Source organism: Xenopus tropicalis, chromosome 1, assembly GCF_000004195.4.
Source record: "Xenopus tropicalis strain Nigerian chromosome 1, UCB_Xtro_10.0, whole genome shotgun sequence".
Taxonomy (NCBI): Eukaryota; Metazoa; Chordata; class Amphibia; order Anura; family Pipidae; genus Xenopus; species Xenopus tropicalis.
The window spans coordinates 100,292,340-100,312,580 of NC_030677.2; the positions used below are offsets into that span (position 1 = coordinate 100,292,340).

Below are 20,241 nucleotides of genomic sequence, written 5' to 3' on the forward strand. Positions count from 1 at the left end.
CAGCAAAACAAAGGGCCCACCTCAGTTTGCACTAACCCTGCAGCAATATGTGCCAAACACACAAGCTTCCTTCCTTCACATAGTAATAACTTAAAAGGAACAGTTTACCTCTAAACCAAATGTTAACAACAGTATTCTATGAAAATATGCAACTCATCTTTATGGTTTATGTTCTTGAGTTCGTGAAAATTTTTTTCCCTGTTGCTATTTTGAACATGAAACTGGTTATTACAGCTTAACTACCCTAGCAACCTTGCAGCAGTTTGGAAAGCAGAAAGGAAGATAAATAGTAAACAGCCTTAACAGAAAGATAAGCAATAAAAAAATAATAAAATGAAAGCCTCAAAAACTTTTTTTTATTGGGCTTAATGATCCTGGCAACCAAACAGCATTTCTGTAGAAGCAGAACAGACTGATATAAAGCAATGGAAAAGATGTAAAAGAGTAAACACTTGCGTAAAGACCAGCCCTGTTCTATAACAATCATGTAAAAAACAGCATTGTTTTATCGGTCTTAGATGATTGTCTATGAGCTACACTTAAGCTAGCCATACATATTAAAGGACAAGGAAAGGTGAGGGAACATATAGCCTTATAATATAAGCATTACATTGATACCTTTAGTATCGTTGTCTAAATAACACTAAATTTGGACAGTGTTCTGCAGCAGTGCCCTGGGGGGAAAAAATGCAGGCTTCTCCTTGCAAATCTCCCATAATCCAGCAGTCTCTGAGAAAGACCAAGACCATGGCTATGCTCATTACAACCTATCAGCGAGGCGGAGCATGCACAGAAAAGCCCTCAATATCATGTTCATTGAAGAGCACTTCAGTGTTGACCTCCAGAATCTCCTCCGTGTCAAATGTTGCTTATGGTTGCTATAGCAAAACGCCGATTCTTATTACAAAACTTCACCTATCTACAACTTTTTTGTTTTCTCCAGCACAGATTGGTGATAGTTTGGTCTTCTCCTGCCTCCCCAGCTGCCTGCACTAGTGTGTGCTGCGTTATAATGCAGTGAGGGGGATTCCGTTCAGTCTTTTCGCTTGAGCAGAAATAGCCAAGCAGCAATCTTTAATATATTATGGAAGGCAATATGGCGATCGCAAATTCAGCTGGGCAGAAAAATTTAAAGATCCAACAGGGATCAAGTATGCATTATATTGTGTAAAAAAAACCTTAACGATTAGGTAGAGGAAAGGGTGATCAAACAGATGGTGAATAGTCAAAAATGAGGGTTGCCTTGTCCTTTAAGATTTCTCTCTCCCTAACAACCAATTTCAGTGTGATGTGGTTTGAAAATGTTCGCTGTTAACAACAGAATTTGCCCATTGTCCAACTGTTTACAGTATCAAGAGGGTTGTTTCCAAGCTTCAACTAGATCAGTGCTGTCCAACTTCTGCGGTGCCGAGGGGCCGGAATTTATCTCGCATACATGGTGGAGGGCCGCTAATGGAAGCCAGTTTTGACCACCACCCCCCCCCCCACTTTAAACCACACCCATTTTATCACAATGGTGGTGGTGCAGCAAAAACCCAATTGCTTTGTCCTCACTGCAGGGATATCAACCACCATTCATATGTGAAAGAATTATATTATGTCATATTAAGACATACCCTTAAATCCATATGCCTCCTCCTCCCCTGTGGATAGCACAGCAACCCCCAGCATATAATTACACACCTTCCCACAGGCAGCATAGGGTAGGCAGAGTATGGCACACACAGGCAGCACTCTGCCTGCCCTATGATGCCTGTGTGTGCTATACTCTGCCTACCCTATGCTGCCTGTGTGTGTTCCATATCCTCCCTGCCCTATTTTGCCTATGTGCCATACTCCATACAGGCAACATAGTCCAGGCAGTACATACAATGTCTGAGGTGTGAACAGGAGAACAATGTGGGTGATTACAGCCTGAGCCTGAGGTGTAAACACTGCAGGGGGTGAACAATGCAGGGATTAAAAGGTGTGAACAGTACAGGGGATTACATTTTTAAACAAAACAGGGGGATTACAGCCTGAATCTGAGTTGAGAACCATGCAGGGGGCCAGTTAATCTCAGTACTGATACCATTTAAAGTTTACAAAAGTTAAACCATCAAAGCAGCCAGACAGGTGGGGGGGCCACAGAGAGGGGGGTCACGGGCCGCCAGTTGGACAGCACTGAACTAGATGATAATGCTTGAAATGGTCGTTTTCGTTGATGGGCAAATCATACTTTTAAACAATCATTTCAGGATAAGCTTGGTCCTGTGATAATGCCTACAGTTTAATACAATAATTTATTGTTAGTCTAGTGCAGGGGTCCCCAACCTTTTTTACCTGTAAGCCACATTCATATGTAAAGAGAGTAGGGGAGCGACACGAGAATGAAAAAAGTTCCCGGGGGTGCCAAAATAGGGCTGTTATTGGTATTTGGTAGTCCTTGTGTGGACTGGCCTGACTGACTTTTGTTTTGTAGCAATAACAGCAGTTTTAAAGGTGGCCATACATGGGCCTGATTTGGCCCATGACCGACTGACCTACAGGTCTAACAGTTGAGGTAATCGGCCACAAACACTCAAAGCAGTGTACAATGTTACAACCCCAAAAAGTTATTGCTGATTTACAAAAAGTTAGTGTACAAAAAACCTATGCAACTAGCATATTTCAGTTTCTTCAAAAACAAAAAAAATGAAACACAGAAAACTACTATGAAAAACATCACTGAGAACTCGTTCTAAAGTAGGATTTGTTATTCAATAACATAATTAAGTAGGACACGCATGCAAGAATAGTAGCTTTAAGTATAATTTTTTTGTGCACAATACAAAAAACAAAATTAATAATAGGTGGATAGAAAAGGAAAAGGTTTTTGTATGAAGTGGTTAACATTATCTATTTGTATGTAGCTTGCAGGTAAGAAGCAGCATAATATTATAAGCATAGTCTATGCATTCTTCTCAATCACTTACACAGGCATTACTGGAAATATCTCTGCACAACATTACGCAACTTACAGCATGGGTCACCACAGGACTGCAGTCAGACACAGGGGAGGGTCAAGTGATGGGAGGGAGTGCAGTGGCAGTGGGGACACGTCAGGATGTGTGAGGAGCATTGTTGGAAGAGTAAATGGATCATATATGGATGGCAGCATAGAGAAACGTGTCTAATGGTTGCAGTGAAAAAAAAATAGAATTACAAGGAGATAAGCGTTGTAATTCATAAACTGGCACATTATTATTATTTATTAATTCTTATAAGAGACATCTTTCTATGAATCCACTTACTGGAAAATTCTCAAGAGTTTCCAGAACTCTTGAGTTGCTTTTATGGGAACCTTGCAAAATGCAAATATTATATTTTGGGGGGAATCAACAAAAGATAAATGCCATGAAATCATGAAAAACTTTTCAAATTTAAGTAAAAACAAGTAATCGGCAGCTAATATCTATGAAGGATGTGCTTTGGCACCCCCAAGTGATTTAAATTGCCTACCTTTTACCCCAGGCTGGTGCCCCTGTTCTGAGAGAACCGCACCATCCCGGGGTAGCTGCAGCGATTCCTGACTGCGCACATGCGCAGTAGAGGGAAAAAACCGAACTTTAACAGAGAAGTCGGCTTTTCACTCTAATGCGCATGCGCCAGTCGTGGGGTCCCGGCAAAACGAAGCAGGAAGGAGGAAGCACTCGCTACAGGTACCCCGGGCTGGTGCTGTTTTCTCCTAACAGGGGCACCAGTCCGGGGTACAAAGTAAGCGATTAAAGTTACTTGGGGGTGCCTAACATTTTGGCACCCCCAAGTGACTTAGCCTTTCCTTCTCCTTTAAAAGGGGAGCTCACCTTTGTAAGGGTAAGGGTATCAGTAAGGGTGAAGACACATTGAGCTACTAGTAGCAGCTACATGTCGTGGCTACTAAAATAGACAACACTGATCATTTACTGATAATTGTCTCTACGTGTGTTTTAGCAGAGGCAATTCTCGGTATTGTCTTTGGCAGGGTATTTTCTGGCATTTAGCAGCCATGAAAAAGTAGCTGCTCTTAGCAGCTCAGCATGTCTTCACCCTAAATAAATAACTGCAGGATTTAACTATATTTTCCAAGTCACCCATGGTACCAACATGGGTTAATTCCACCAATCAGGTCAATGGACAGTAAGCGCAGTTGGTTTCATTTCTGACATGTGGCATTTTTCGCTGCATCTTTAAAACAAACATGGAACTGATAAGACACTGTTGTTTGCCGAAAATAACCTTGAGAAAAATCTTAAGAAATCTTAAAAAAAAGCTTTGGGTGGTGAAGCATGTAGACCGAATGTTGCCTTGGCCTCTATATTTAGACTGATTAATGTGTGGATGAAAAGTTGTGAGATGGCCTAAACTTTTGTGAGATGTCTGAATTAAAGTTGTTGGTTGGATTCGTGGTAGACACCTCATTGCAACTAGTCTATTTGGCATTTAAAACAGTGGCACTGTCTGTATCTTCAAGAAGAGCTCTATTGTTAGGACTTTAGAAAGCAGATTCTGCCTCCAAATAAAACTAGTGTTAGCTTCTCTCTGAGGGGAATACGCTTCTTGGAAGAAACTACACCAAATCATTACAAAGGCTTATGGGAAAAAAGTATATACCATCCCCAGGAGAAAAGATTTAAATGTCCCGTTTAAAAGTAACAGCATACTACAATCTCCAATACAGTGGAGGAAATAATTATTTGACCCCTCACTGATTTTGTAAGTTTGTCCAATGACAAAGAAATGAAAAGTCTCAGAACAGTATCATTTCAATGGTAGGTTTATTTTAACAGTGGCAGATAGCACATCAAAAGGAAAATCGAAAAAATAACTTTAAATAAAAGATAGCAACTGATTTGCATTTCATTGAGTGAAATAAGTTTTTGAACCCTCTAACAAAAAAAGACTTAATGGAACAGTAACACCAAAAAATGAAAGTGTATAAAAGTAACTAAAATATAATGTGCTGCTGCCCTGCACTGGTAAAAGTTGTGTGTTTACTTCAGAAAGTCTACTATAATTTATATAAATAAGCTGCTATGTAGCCATGGAGGCAGCCATTCAAAGGAGAAAAGGCACAGGCACATAGCAGATAACAGATAAAACACTATTGTATTCTACAGAACTTATCTGTTATCTGCTATGTAACCTGTGCCTTTTCTCCTTTTTCCCAGCTTGAATGGCTGCCCCCATGGCTACACAGCAGCTTATTATATAAATTATAGTAGTATTACTGTAGCAAACACACCAGTTTTACCAGTGCAGGGCAACAGTGCATTATATTTTTATTACTTTAAAGCTCTTTCATTTTTTGGTGTTACTGTTCCTTTAATACTTAGTGGAAAAACCCTTGTTTGCAAGCACAGAGGTCAAACGTTTCTTGTAATTGATGACCAAGTTTGCGCACATTTTAGGAGGAATGTTGGTCCACTCCTCTTTGCAGATCATCTCTAAATCCCTAAGGTTTCGAGGCTGTCTCTGTGCAACTCTGAGCTTGAGCTCCCTCCATAGGTTTTCTATTGGATTAAGGTCCGGAGACTGACTAGGCCACTCCATGACCTTAATGTGCTTCTTCTTGAGCCACTCCTTTGTTGCCTTTGCTGTATGTTTTGGGTCATTGTCGTGCTGGAACACCCATCCACGACCCATTTTCAGTTTCCTGGCAGAGGGAAGGAGGTTGTCGGTTAGGATTTCACAATACATGGCTCCGTCCATTTTCCTGTTAATGCGAATAAGTTGTCCTGTGCCCTTAGCAGAAAAACACCCCCAAAGCAAAATGTTTCCACCCCCATGCTTGACGGTGGGGACGGTGTTTTGGGGGTCATAGGCAGCATTTTTCTTCCTCCAAACACAGCGAGTTGAGTTAATGCCAAAGAGCTCTATTTTGGTCTCATCAGACCACAGCACCTTCTCCCAGTCACTCACAGAATCATTCAGGTGTTCATTGGCAAACTTCAGACGGGCCTGCACATGTGCCTTCTTGAGCAGGGGGACCTTGCGAGCCCTGCAGGATGTTAATCCATTGTGGTGTAATGTGTTTCCAATGGTTTTCTTGGTGACTGTGGTCCCTGCTAATTTGAGGTCATTAACTAACTCCTCCCGTGTAGTTCTAGGATGCTTTTTCACCTTTCTCAGAATCATTGACACCCCACGAGGTGAGATCTTGCGTGGAGCCCCAGAGTGAGGTCGATTGATGGTCATTTTGTGCTCCTTCCATTTTCGAACAATCGCACCAACAGTTATCACCTTCTCTCCCAGCTTCTTGCTAATGCTTTTGTAGTCCATTCCAGCCTTGTGCAGGTCTACAATTTTGTCTCTGACATCCTTGGACAGCTCTTTGGTCTTTCCCATGTTGGAGAGTTTGGAGTCTGCTTGATTGATTGATTCTGTGGACAGGTGTCTTTTATACAGGTGACTAGTTAAGACAGGTGTCCTTAATGAGGTTGACTAATTGAGTAGAAGTGTCTAACCACTCTGTGGGAGCCAGAACTCTTAATGGTTGGTAGGGGTTCAAAAACTTATTTCACTCAATGAAATGCAAATCAGTTGCTATCTTTTATTTAAAGTTATTTTTTCAATTTTCCTTTTGATGTGCTATCTGCCACTGTTAAAATAAACCTACCATTGAAATGATACTGTTCTGAGACTTTTCATTTCTTTGTCATTGGACAAACTTACAAAATCAGTGAGGGGTCAAATAATTATTTCCTCCACTGTATATGCCTTTTTGCAAACATGACAATGGGACTAACTTTTTAAAGTATTTTTCAACGAATTTTGGATTCTCAAAAGTTTCTCAGAAAACTTAACGTTGTCAAAGTATTGCTTAAATAGCTTTGACTAATAAAGGTTGGGCAGAGGATGCCTTTGTTGTTTGGTTCTTCAGTGGACTTAAAAGGTCTGTACTTTCTCAAAATCTAGAGTTTCTCCTTGAGATCTGCACTTAGTCCTTAAAGTACCAATGTCCTACCCCCTTTAAGCCCTTGGAAATGGCATTTGATTAAAATGCTAAACTTAAAGCCTTTAATTGCAAAAAAAAAGGGTAAAGTTTGTGAGATTCTTTCACTCTTCACATTCATTCTCCTTACAAAGTCCTTTCTTAGTATCAGTCATGCTTTACAATACATGTGGGTGCATAGAAAGTTTAAATAATAAAAGCTTTTTAATACATGCACTAAGGGCTCTGGCACACGGGGAGATTAGTCGCCCGCGACAAAACTCCCTGTTCGCGGGCAACTAATCTCCCCGAGTTGCCGCCAGTTGCCATCCCACCGGCGACAATGTAAATCGCCGGTGGGATGGCACACGCGGCGGCGCGATTTCGGAAAATCGCTGAAAAAGCCTTGCGAGGCAACTTCGGCGATTTCCCGAAATCGCGCTGCCACGTGTGCCATCCCACCGGCGACTTACATTGTGGACAATGTAAGTCCAGAAAAGATAAAAATGAGAAGAAACCAGCAGACAGAGCAAAGCTCAGTCAAAACTAAAAATATATAATATGAAATATGTACAAATATTACTTGCAGTTTTTGATTATTTCTAGTTTTGTTCAGCAGCTCTCCAATTTGGATTTTCAGCAGCTACCTGGTTGCTAGGGTCCAAATTACCTTAGCAACTAGGGAGTGCTTTGAAAAAGAATCTGGTATATGAGTTGGAAGGACTTGAATAGAAAGTTATAAAAAGCAACAACAATAAAAAAAACTGTAGCCTCACAGAGGAATAGTTTCTTTTGGCTACTGGGACAGTGACCCCATTTGAAAGTAGGGCTGGGCGATATACCGTTTAATACCGAATACCGGTGTTTTTTTTAAAAACTATATTCATTTTTCAGATACCCCCATACCGGGGTGTCAGGGTACTCACCCGTGCGGCCCGGTCTCGCGCGTCCCGTTGTCCGTTGCGCACGCACAACACATCCGCGACGCGCTGACGGCGCCAGTTCTGTGCATGCGTGGGGGGTATTTAAAGCTATCAAACGCCTCCTCCTGTGCTATGTTGTCTGCGGCCTTGCCTGGGAAACTAAGCCTGCCTGATTTACCTTACGCCTTTCTGTTGCCGATCCTTCGCTTGCCTTTCAATACTGCAGTAATTATTCTCTAATTTATTAGGAAATGGGGTTAACACCTAATCATGCATGGAAAAAAAAATACTGTGACACCGATATAATTTTGAAAAATACCGTGATATAAATTTTTGGTCATACCGCCCAGCTCTATTTGAAAGCAGAAAGAGTTAGAAGAAGAAAGCAAATAATTTAAAAACTATACGCACCCACTAGCCCTAAAAGCAGCCATATGGACCTGCCCCACTGCAGGATGTCCATAGGGACACAAAATATGGTAAAGCCCTCTTGCTGAATGTGAGAAGGATGTACATATTGGACAATGCTTAACCTCAAAGCCACAAAAGTACATACAATAACTTAGTTAAGAAAATATGAACAAACAGAGCCCAGACAAATGTCTGCTAGTCGATAGAGGTCCCAGCAAAAAAGTTAACTTAAGGCTTCTGCTACATGGTATGGATAAAGGATAAACGCAGGCAAAAAATACATCCCTACGCTCCAAAAAGCTTATTGTTGTTCCTGCACCCGGCGCCAATGCTTCGGCCTGGGTGTAGGCACACAGAATGCATATCAGAGCAAAACTGAATACTCAAGGAGGGTCATGCCAAAATACGCTCTGTTTGTCTGCGCCCAGGCCGACACTATGGCTCTGGGTGCAGGCACATTAATAATCTTCTTGAAGCTTATCGGCCTGCATTTATCCGCAGGCTGAGAATCCACCCCTTCGCTTCAAAAAGCTTATTGATGTGACGACACCCGCAGCCATTGTGTTGGCCTGGGTGCAGACACAGGGGGGCGTATTTTGGTGCAAAACTGCTTGAGCATTCAGCTACACCCCGGTATCCATTAATTGTGGAAGGAGCCTAAAGGTGGCCATACACGCACCGATATTATCGTACGAAACCTCGTTTCGTACGATAATCGGTGCGTGTATGGCATGTCGGCGAGTCGACCGATATCGCAGGAAGCTGCCGATATCGGACGACTCGCCGATCGGACAAGTTTGAAAATTTTGATCGGGCGCCATAGAAGGCGCCTGACCAAAATTCTCCCTTCAGAGCTGAATCGGCAGAAGGAGGTAGAAATCCTATTGTTTCTACCTCCTTACCTGCCGATTCAGCCCTGAATGGTGTGTGGCGGATCTTACGATGTTTCGTGCGACCGATGGTCGTACGAAACATCGTCGGATCGCCACGTGTATGGCCACCTTTATGCTAGACTGAGTGTCATTGGCTGTTATACATGTCAGAGGACCTACAAGCTTAGTCCATAGCAGGAAACCAAATCTTACAATAAAAAAAGAAAACAGAAGAATTTACAAAATTAATAGGACCCCATAAATAATAAGAATATCTTACAACTTTGTAATGGTTTTTGAGTTATTTGTATTTATAATTGCTATTAGAAGCAGTGTTTGCCTGTGCTTTCTATTCTCTGCCCTGGTGGCTCAGACTGCTGAAACATTGTAACACAAGGCAGCAGACTGACAGACCTGCCTTGCTGGAGAAGCAAGACCTTTGCAACATTGTTTAAAATGTAACAACCAGAAGTTCAGCAAATGCAGCTTTCAATAGCAATTACATTTACAAATAACGTTTGAAGCACTACAAATTTTTAATTATTTCATATTGGAAAGTTGCTTAGAATTATGTTTTCTTTCATTATGCAAAATATTATTTTTGGGGTTGACATGCCCTTTAAATGATACTACTTCCTAGTGAAGCACTTACACAGATATCAAAGTCCTGAATGTTATCCTGACATACTTATAGGGAAGACGACATATAGTTTTACTGAAATATTTATAATTAGCCTACTAATTGATATTTCCACTTCTCTGTATCAGCGTAAATAGAGTTAAACTTTTAGTGTTGAACTCGATAGACTTGTTTCTTTTTCAACCTAGCTTATTACGTCAACATTTAAAAGAAAATAGATCCTGACATAGGGTATACAGCATGCTTATACAAGCCAGAATTTCTGCTGTAAGGCAATTGAAGTATTTAGCAGTCTTACTAAAACAACGAACACTTCATGATATACTTTTGTTGCATACAAATATGTACCCTGTAATATATATGTCTATAAGTAAATGTTAGAATATAGTTTCTCATTTAAATATACAAGTAGATTCCACAATAATGGCAGATAGCAATAGCAGTACGCTGCACTAAAAAAATTCCTTGGTATGCAGTTTATCATACAACAGTGCAAGTCAGCAAGCAATATTTAAAAGACTTTTCCTACTGAGGCAAAGGCCATATGGGGTTTTAATAAAATACTCCTTCTTACAGCTGTCTGAGCATCTTTCCCATGGAAGGCACCATAGTGATAGGGTTAAAATTGCTTAATGCTGAATTTACACAATTTTGTTAATATCAAAACAAAATAAAGGGGTACTTATTTGCAATACACATACTGGTTGTATCGTTTGTACAAGTTTCCTGATCAGCGCACATGCGCAGACGATATCAGATGTTTCGCCGACGCACAGATTAAATCGAACCGGTTCGTGACTGCTTAGATACAGTGCAGAGAAGCACAGACAGAGTTAAAGAGATTAACCCTTACACATAGCCTTGTGAGCAAAACTTTTTATATTCCTAATTTATAAAAATAAATTATGGAGGCCTCATCTTGCCATTATCCCTCTTACCATTTTCTGGATTACATGTCATAATTTACAAAAATTCCTCTAAACACTCCTCTTCCTCAGTCAAGACATACCTGTTAGTAACTGGAGGGCAGTACTGGAACACTGCATTCATTACAATACCTGAAACAACCCCACTCATACACTCTTGCACACAGAAAAACCATTGCACAGGTATGCCCCTCTATATCCCAGCATAAACATTTCAACCATTTTACTGCATTTTCCTAGCAAGATTTTTTTCCACTTTACATGTACCTTCCTATACAAGAAGACACTTATAATTTCTAAACTTTTATTAGGCATTAGGCTTAGGCCCAAACATATGGGGCAATCAACCGAGAACAGTTAAATGGGGGGAGTTGGTGGTGTGTGGATGTGGTAAATAGGGTTTACAATTGCACCGGGGTGCATTAACAAATCATTCTACCTCAACACAGAGCAAAACCAAGTGAAAATTGACAATAAAAACATTCTTCAGGGGTTGAAACCACAAGAAAAAATCCCCTACAGCTACAACAGCAAAAAAAAAAAAAACCAAAACACAAAAAAACCCCAAACAAACTAAAATGTAGCAAATAAGTGCATAACTCTCTTTCTCCAATTTACAATATAAAAAATTGGGAAAGGTGAGAATTTTAATATAACAGTAATTATGGCCCTTAGAATGTAAAAATCACAAGGATGAGTTCCCTTTACCTGCAAATGTACACAACATAAAAAAATAAAATAATAAAGAAGCATAAGTCAGGATGAGCATTACAGAGAGAATACAAGGTACGTTACAGACATGACCCACCTGAAAGTCGCAGTAGCTTAAACCTGAGAAGGAAGAGGAGAATCTCTGAGAGGCTAAGTCTTGGAAAAAGTTTGAATGCGCTGGGTAATTCAAAAATGGTCTAAGGAGGGAAGAAAATATTATGATTTAAAGATTAAAAGTAACTTAAGAGAAGGTTCTTAGGAAAGAAGCACAAAAGGAATATGGAAAAACAAGCTAGGATATGAGAACAGTAGCAAAAAGGAGAGAAACATTTGTCAGATGTGAAATTGACACAAAATATTCTGATACAATAAGCAACTAGACTGAGAGAAAATGAAAGTTCAAAAAAAGGCTGAGTAAATGGAAAACAGCGACACAGAAATAAAAAAAAACATTATAATAAATGAAAAGGTTTTCAAAGAGGATAGAACAAAATGATCTAGCTGGGTTGAATACAGGACAGAAAACCAAGAAAAACTGTGTGGGTATGTAAGAGAGAAATGTGTGCCCTCTCCTGGAGCTCCTAAAGACACAGTAATTTATATATGAAGGACTAGAAAATAGCTACACGCACACTGCAGGCTTAACACAAGACAAAAAGACAAATAATAGTAAACATAGGGGCATATGTGTAAGATAACATCACCGTTGCCCATAGCAACCAATCCACATTGAAGTTGAACAGTCACCTACAAGTTGCTATGTGCAACATCACTGGTGATGTTGGCTCAACAGATGTGAGATGCAAGTTCTAAAATAGAGCTGTCCAACTAATGGCTTGTGAGTAGCTACATCAGAGAGATGTTATGGTCTCCAGCAAAGGGCTCCACAGACTATGTCATAACTGTTTATGGTATACTGCATAATCTGCTCGCTACACAGTAAATGTAGGACAACACTGAAGGATGCAAAGGTTGGGAAAATGAGAAAGAAATCACAATACAAATGAAAATTCTGCAGTAAGAATGAAGGGGGTGTGGGGGAGAGAGAACATAAATCTAAAAATAGATGAGAGGTCTAAGAGAACTAAAAAGTGACTATACATAGACATCAGCTGCCGATTCAACCTCATTTGAATAAATGTGCAGAGTAAAGTCAAGTTTATAGGACCAAAAACTGACTAAGGCTTATTTAGTTTCTGACTGGGTAGAAAATCCCCTCTGCAATGAAACATATCGGTCTATATACAACCATATATAATATTTGCCCAAGATATTCTATTGTCACCCAGGCTGATCTAATTGTAATGAGCTAATTTTAATCCATCACGTAGATGGATGATTTGATTAAAGATCCACTTGTTTGGTCAACCAAATATAACTTGTATGGGCAGTGTTCATGGTTTGGAAAAATTACATAAAGATGGAAAACATAGAGACAGCAGTGCGGCATGGTATTATGAGGAAAAGTACAAGAATTAACTTGGGCAACAACCAAGTAAAAGAAACACAGGATAAATGATAGATAAATCTGTAGGAGGGAAACAAAATTATGAGATGTTTGGGGGATGGCAACTGTACAAAGCCAAGAACAAAGTGACAAAGAGTGCAAAGTTTGCTACAGCTAAAGCAAAGTAAACAAAAATTACCGAAAAAATGTATTTGCTGGTGCTGGTCACGAAATGTAAGCATCAATAAGAAGGCAAAAAAGGGAAAGGAGGAACTTACTGACTTGGGCTGGTAAGAGAAGCATGGGGCAAGCAATGAGCAGGTGAATATGTGTTATGGGTCCACAGGTTGCCAGCCGGCGTTGCGGTCTGAAATCACAGCAAAGGGGCATCAGAAAATACTTTCACTCCTAGTAATCCTAAATTTGTACTCCACTAGCAGAAAGGGATAACTTCCATATGCTTACAAATGCATCTAATAATAAAAAAAAAATTACACATACTCCCCACATTTTCTAGTTTCATACAGTTCTGAAATATACTTTAAAATTACACTTACTTTCTAAAGTTTAATTATGTGATTCACAAAGAATATGTTTTACGCTACCTTTTGTAGCTTACATATGTATCTGATAAAAGTCAAATAAAAATAACTGTCCACTAAACCTAACAATTACATAACTCATTTACTGCATACCTCCAACTTCCAACTATTTGTCTGCAGTTACACGGACATCAAATATAAACCTTGTTAACTGATCAAAAGTTGGACAAAAATAGTCTGCACAGCCATGTATTTAGCCATCCTGGAGGTCTGTTGTGTATGAACTGAACCACTGCTTGGCCATGACACCTATATTTTATGGGTATATCCTGAAGCTGTATGTATACTGTAGCAATAAACTAGTATTGTAGCCTGGAAAACATTCCTCACCTCAGAGTCAGGCTGGCTTGGTTGGTAAAGCATAGCAGCTGCTGGGCTCATTTCGTTGGCTGCGTGCTGTAGCTCAGGATATGTGTATCCACCCCCCCGGTCCATTACAGATAGTGTGCAGATCATTAGGGTCCCTGCTGCTGCATGGTGTCAGTGATGCCGGTGGAACTAGACACCTGTTGAAAAAATAAGTTAGATGTAGGGATGCACCAAACCCAGTTTTTGGGTTCGGCCGAACCCCCAAATCCATGTTACAGGATTCGGCTGAATACCGAACAAAACCCTAATTAGCATATGCTTCTAGTATATTATCTGGGAGCTTTACGTCTGGACAACATACTGGCCAATATTTGTTGTTCTCTAAAAAATTTTTAGGTAAGTCTTGATTAGAAAAATATACTTAGAAATTATTTTAACATTCTTAGCAAATTTTGCAGCTTTAATCTATGCAAAAAAATACCATACTTAGTAGGCAATACATGCTTGCCAGAGCCTCAGGCTGCATGTGCATTTGCTAATTGTATTTAGGCGAAAAAATTGAGGATTCACCAAAGCCAAGATTCGGTTGGGGATTTAGTCAAGAGTCTGCCTTTTTTCAGCAGAATTCAGATTCAGCCAAATCCATGTGAGGGTGAACCGAATCCTTAAAATCACATAAACAGAGAAGTTGAAACATTTTGAATGTGCGCTGCGTGTGTGGCTCTCTTTAACCTTTCATAGCATAATCTGCATATGCAAATAAGGTTTTGGTATACCAATATAGCGGATTCAGTTTCACAGAGCAGAGCTACAAGTACAAGCAGGAAACAATATGAAACAGAGCTGGTCAGTATAAGCAATTCCAGCTGGGTATATGTCTGAGATATCTCATTTAGCATCTATACAGCCTAGCCAAGCACTGGAATAACTTCTCTCATTTTCTTATTGAGCAACATCTTTTGGACTTACAAATGAAACTTCCAATTTTCACAACCTAGAGGAAATCTAAAAAAAAAAAAAATGATCACAAAGACTTGGGCAGAAGAAATAGATAGGCTAATTTCACTAAAATAAAATGTTACTGTTGCAAACACTGCAACAACTGTTCAGTTTTAAACTCATAGATGTAAGGAAAGGAGAATTTATGATCTTATTTCTTCAGGACCACACATGTAATTACCAAGACAAAGGGAAACATACAATGGGTTAGATTTAGGAACAAATGTTACAGTTCATGTGCATTTCCCAAGATTGTGAACTGAGCAAAATGGCACCCATGCAACAATACCCCCCAAAATAAGAAGCATTATTATGCTCCATTTATACGGTGCTGACACATTTCCGCAATACTTTACAGAGAATATACATCATCCACATCAGTGCCTGCTACTCTGGAGCTCACAATCTAAGGTCCCTATTGCATTTATGCAGATGAGAACTAATTTTATCAGGAGCCAATAAAGCTGTCTCTATGTTTGGGAGTGTGGGAGAAAATTGTTGTGTCTAAGGGCTCTGGCACACTGGGAGATTAGTTGCCCGCGACAAATCTCCCTGTTCACGGGCGACTAATCTCCCCGAAATGCCATCCCACCGGCGAAAATCGCCGGTGGGATGGCATACGCGGTGGCGCGATTTCAGTGAAATCGCAGAAGTTTCCTCTCAAATTAACTTCTGCAATTTCACTGAAATTGCGCCGCCGCGTATGCCATCCCACCGGCGGTTTACATTTTCGCCGGTGGGATGGCATTTCGGGGAGATTAGTCACCCACGAACAGGGAGATTTGTTGCGGGCAACTAATCTCCCTGTGTGCCAGATCCCTAAAGGAACCACATGCAGACACTGGGAGAACATACAGACTACATTTAGATTGCTGGCTAAAATTTAATTCAGTACCCCAGCACTATAAGACTAGACATATAGTCAGTTACAAACACTATAGACAGTTAGCCTGCCTGTATATTTTTGGAGTGTGGAAAGAAAACAAAGAACAGAAAGAAAACTCACACAAACGTGAAGAATAGGTACCAAAGTCAGAGTCAAGCTCAGTACACTGAGAAGCCCAATAGGTATGTTTAGCAGTAATTCAGTGTATGAGAAATCTAACATTATGGTTATGCATGCATTCTAGTGAAGCTTATCCAGTAACAAGCAGAACAACCTAGCTGCTTGGGTGTGTAAACACAAAACAGAAAGAAAAAGTAATAAGCTGTGTGATTGCAAAGTCTTTCTAAACACTGTAAAAGTCTTGTGCTTGTCCCTAGACTGGTTTGGTTACCTGACCACATACATTTCATAAAATTAATCTGTTTCTGAAAATGTAGGGAGGTTTGGATGGTGACATGATCAATTCTGCTCTGGTATTATTAAAGAAATTACATGTAAAACGTGACACCCCCAGGAAATTTGAGGAAGGAAAATGCTTTGGGAATTCCCCAGGTCTCTAGAATAAAGGAACTCTGAAACTCCTGCATAACCAATGTGCTGCTCTAGGAAGTGCACACCCACACCTGGGAGGCATGTAACAAGGCACTCTATACAGAAAGATTTTTTTTAATATGTACGTATTTTAGGCCATTATATTTACATTTGTGATGCGCGGGTCAGGAAAAACTCAAAACACACCTGACCCTAACCCGCGACCGACCTTAGTCCACAAGATGTTGCCATTGTAGGACCAACACTGCACCCAACCCATATCTTTCCACTCTGTACACTGCTTCTGCGTGGACCTTAGGTTTCAAGACAGGGAAAATTTAGGGGCAGAGGAAGACCCACACTCAATTCCAAACCTACAATGAATCTGCAATGATTGGCCAAATTTCAACCCTAAGGCAGATCCGCTCGCTTGGCGATGTCGCCAAGCGAGTGGATCTTCACCCAATATCCCCACCTACGGGTGGGCGATATCGAGGAGGCATGTAGGCGAATTCGATCGAATTGGCCCTGTGGCCAAACGATCGAATTCTACATGCGGCAATGGGGCAGTTGGTTCGGGGACCACATCAACGAGCCGATGCGGTTCCCGATCCGACTGGTTTTTCTAACCTGGCCGATCGATATCTGGCCAAGGGACCAATATTGGCAGCTACTATCGGCCCGTGTATGGGGACCTTAACCCTCCTGACCTAAGGGTAAACCTGCACATTACTAATATTACTACTATCTTCAGGAAAGCCTGTGCGGGCAATTCCCTTTAAAGGGCAGACTCCTGCCATCAGGGTCATTTGTTTAGGGGTATCCCCTTGGGGCAATTCTATCGTTTGCGGAGAAACTGTAGTACCGATGAGGCCTTTTTAGAACAGGCCTGTCTCTTGCGAGACAGATTTTTGGATTGCGGTTATACTCTAAAGTCATTATCTACAGCTTTCACTAAAGCACTACGAACTGAGAGGTCGGACTTACTTATGAACAAGGATTCTAGTAAGGATAAGATAAATAAGGATAACTGTAGGGCTGGGCGATATACCGTTTAATACTGAATACCGGTGTTTTTTTTTTTTAAAACTATATTCATTTTTCAGATACCGCAATACCGGGGTGTCAGGGTACTCACCCGTGCGGCCCGGTCTCGCGCGCGTCCCATTGTCCGTGGGACGTTGCGCACGCACGTCCAGGTGCGCGTGCGTCAAAGCGCACGTACATGTCAAAGCGTGCACGTCCGCGACGTGCTGACGGCGCCGGTTCTGCGCATGCGTGGGGGGTATATAAACCTATCAAACGCCTCCTCCTGTGCTATGTTGACTGCGGCCTTGCCTGGGAAAACTAAGCCTGCCTGATTTACCTTACGACTTTCTGTTGCTGATCCTTCGCTTGCCTGACTCTGATTTTTAATATTAAAAATTTATTAGGAAATGGGGTTAACATCTAATCATGCATGGAAAAAAAAAATACCGTCAAATACTGTGACACCGATATAATTTTGAAAAATATCGTGATATAAATTTTTGGTCATACCGCCCAGCTCTAGATAACTGAGTACCCACCTTTGGGACGGCATATAGTAATCAATTCTATAGGATTAGAGGTATAGTTGATAGTCTCATTCCGGTTCTTTTTAATGATCCCGACTTAGAGATGAATTTGCAAGGGGGATGTAGGTTTGTGGCGTGTAAAGCGAGTCTTTTTCGGCGATTTCCTGAAATCGCCCCTCCGCGTCTGCCATCCCACCGGCGACTTACATGTTCGCCGGTGGGATGGCAGGGGTAGGCAACTCGGGGAGTTTTGCCGCAGGCGACTAATCTCCCCGTGTGCAGAGCCCTTAAATCTCTCCTGACTGTGTGTTCTTGCCTATGATTAAGTGCCTATGATTAAGTTAAGATCGGGTACACTTTGAAATTACCATCCCAATGAAAGTTGTTTATATATTGTTTATTCCTTTATTTGGAGCTATTTTGGGATTTATTTTGGGTTTTAGGGTACGTTTTCACAAAAAGGGTTAAAACCCAAAGGAAAAAACATACATAACCGCTATACAAATACAATTTTTCAAGCAATAATTAAAATAAATAGATTGGAATTGATTGGAAAGATCTGTTTTGATATTCTGTTTTGTTGTTCTATCTATTGACACCCTCTCCTGTTCAAATTCCACTCCACCACTGCAAGCAGTGTCTGGTTACTAGAGTAAGCAGGACCATAGCAACACATATATATATATATATATATATATATATATATATATTTAAAAAAAAGACCAACTTCAAACTGTCTTAGAAGATCTAACTAAATAGCAATCAAAGTTTCTGATAAAATAGAGATAGACAGAAAGACAGACAGATACTTAGGGGCAGATTTATTAAAATGTGCTATTAGAATTCGTCACAGCAAAATTCCCCCACTTTCTATTCATTCCTATGGAATTTTTGGAAGGGTATTTATCAATAGGTGAACGTTAGAACTCACCATTTACTAAATGCACTTCTAAAACTCCTATAGGAATGAACTGCAAGTGGGTACATTTTTCTGTGATTAATTCTAATCTCGCATTTTGATAAATCTGCCCCATAGATACCACTTGCTCCACTAAAGGAAAACACAATGTTTATACTTCCAAGGAATATTGTCCCCAAGAAAAATGGTAGAACATTATATTGGTCTGTATATTATGCCTGCTACGTTTCTATTCTGTTTGCTTTACAGGTCCAAATAAAATACATAAAATACCCAAAGCTGAACTGAACTTATGCTGAGACATTTGTGCGACCAGAAGGGAAATACAATCCCCAGTGTAGGTGTTACAGGTATGAAAGGGTGGGGCATCTAGAACATGGTGTGTCAAAATCCAGTCCACCAATACCTCCCAGTGTTATGGGTGGGGACATCGCCAGCAAACCCAGATATGACAGCGGCTACACACCCCTCCTACTTCCCTTCAGCAAACCAGCATCAACAAAATGAGAATATGGTATAACTGTGTCCAGGGTGAAGCATCCATAGGCCTATTTCAAAGTAAACACTAGTTGCATCTGAGTTATTCAACCTACAGAAAGATTAGGCTGATACTACCAAATTGTTTTAGTACTGTAATACTATAATCCACCTAGCATAGATTTCTTTTGCATTACTGCCTGATCCCATACACCCACCTAGTGTTTATTGAGAATAAAATGTGACTGCCAGTAAAAGAAAAAAATGGATATATTAATAGTTAAATAAGCCAACCCACAGAACTATATGCAGGAAGTTGTAGAACTAAACATCTGACAAACCCCAAGTGTAAGCCTGTAATAATAACTCTAGGTACTGTATGGTACAGGAACTCCACTATAAAGGAAACAATGGTAACAGTGACTTCATGTCATTCTGACAAGCACTGTTAGCATACATATGGGATCATTTTAGTCGGTGTTCCTATTGGCAATAACATATCGCTACAAACCCAAGGTACTTGTAGAACAAGGAAATAAATGTCTGTTTACATCGCATGATTATAGTACGTGTCGACACCTAACCAGGCAACACATTTCCGATGGCAATAACGCAACTGAACACCTACCGCCCAACAGTTACACTTTCCCCCAGATAGTCCTGGGTTTCTTAACACAACCCGAAGTCCTGGAACGCTGTTTAAAAGTCCCGGAGCCCCGTTACCGTCTAGCTTCTTGGTTCCTTCCGGACAGCTAATACAGACGTCACAAGTCTCGTGTCGCGAGAGTGTGACGTCACATTCCATGTGTGAGAGCGTCGTGACGTTGTGCGAAGCCGCCTTGGGGAAGCCGTGCACTAGGGAGGAGTGCTTCAGTGTCACGCAAAGCTAAGCTGCTGGTCGTAGGCGTTACACAGGAAAGAAGGGAAAACAATTGCTTTATTTTGTTGGTGTTTACCAGTGATACACAGACCTACTGATCCTTTAAGCGGGCAATTGTTACTCCCACAGGAGATGAGAGCTAATAACGCTGGCACTCTGGCTGGAAGAAAATACTATTTTGAACAAAAAGCTTAAAGGAACAGTAACACCAAAAAATGAAA

The 20,241-nt window shown here is 40.6% G+C and overlaps 1 protein-coding gene across 2 annotated transcripts in view; it reads right to left on the bottom strand.

Moving 5' to 3' along the window:
- Positions 1-19,967, bottom strand: part of sbno2 (strawberry notch homolog 2) — a 61,362-nt gene extending 41,395 nt beyond the window's left edge. The window contains exons 1-4 of one of the 2 annotated variants that reach the window (XM_018096879.2): positions 19,769-19,967; positions 13,794-13,969; positions 13,140-13,228; positions 11,512-11,611 (exon numbers count right to left, since the gene is read on the bottom strand). In XM_018096879.2, coding sequence (XP_017952368.2) covers positions 11,512-11,611; positions 13,140-13,228; positions 13,794-13,919 — 315 coding nt within the window. In that variant the 5' untranslated portion in view covers positions 13,920-13,969; positions 19,769-19,967. The remainder of the gene's footprint in view (positions 1-11,511; positions 11,612-13,139; positions 13,229-13,793; positions 13,970-19,768) is intronic. The other variant, XM_002937381.5, reaches the window with a different exon arrangement.
- Positions 19,968-20,241: the final 274 nt, after the last annotated feature.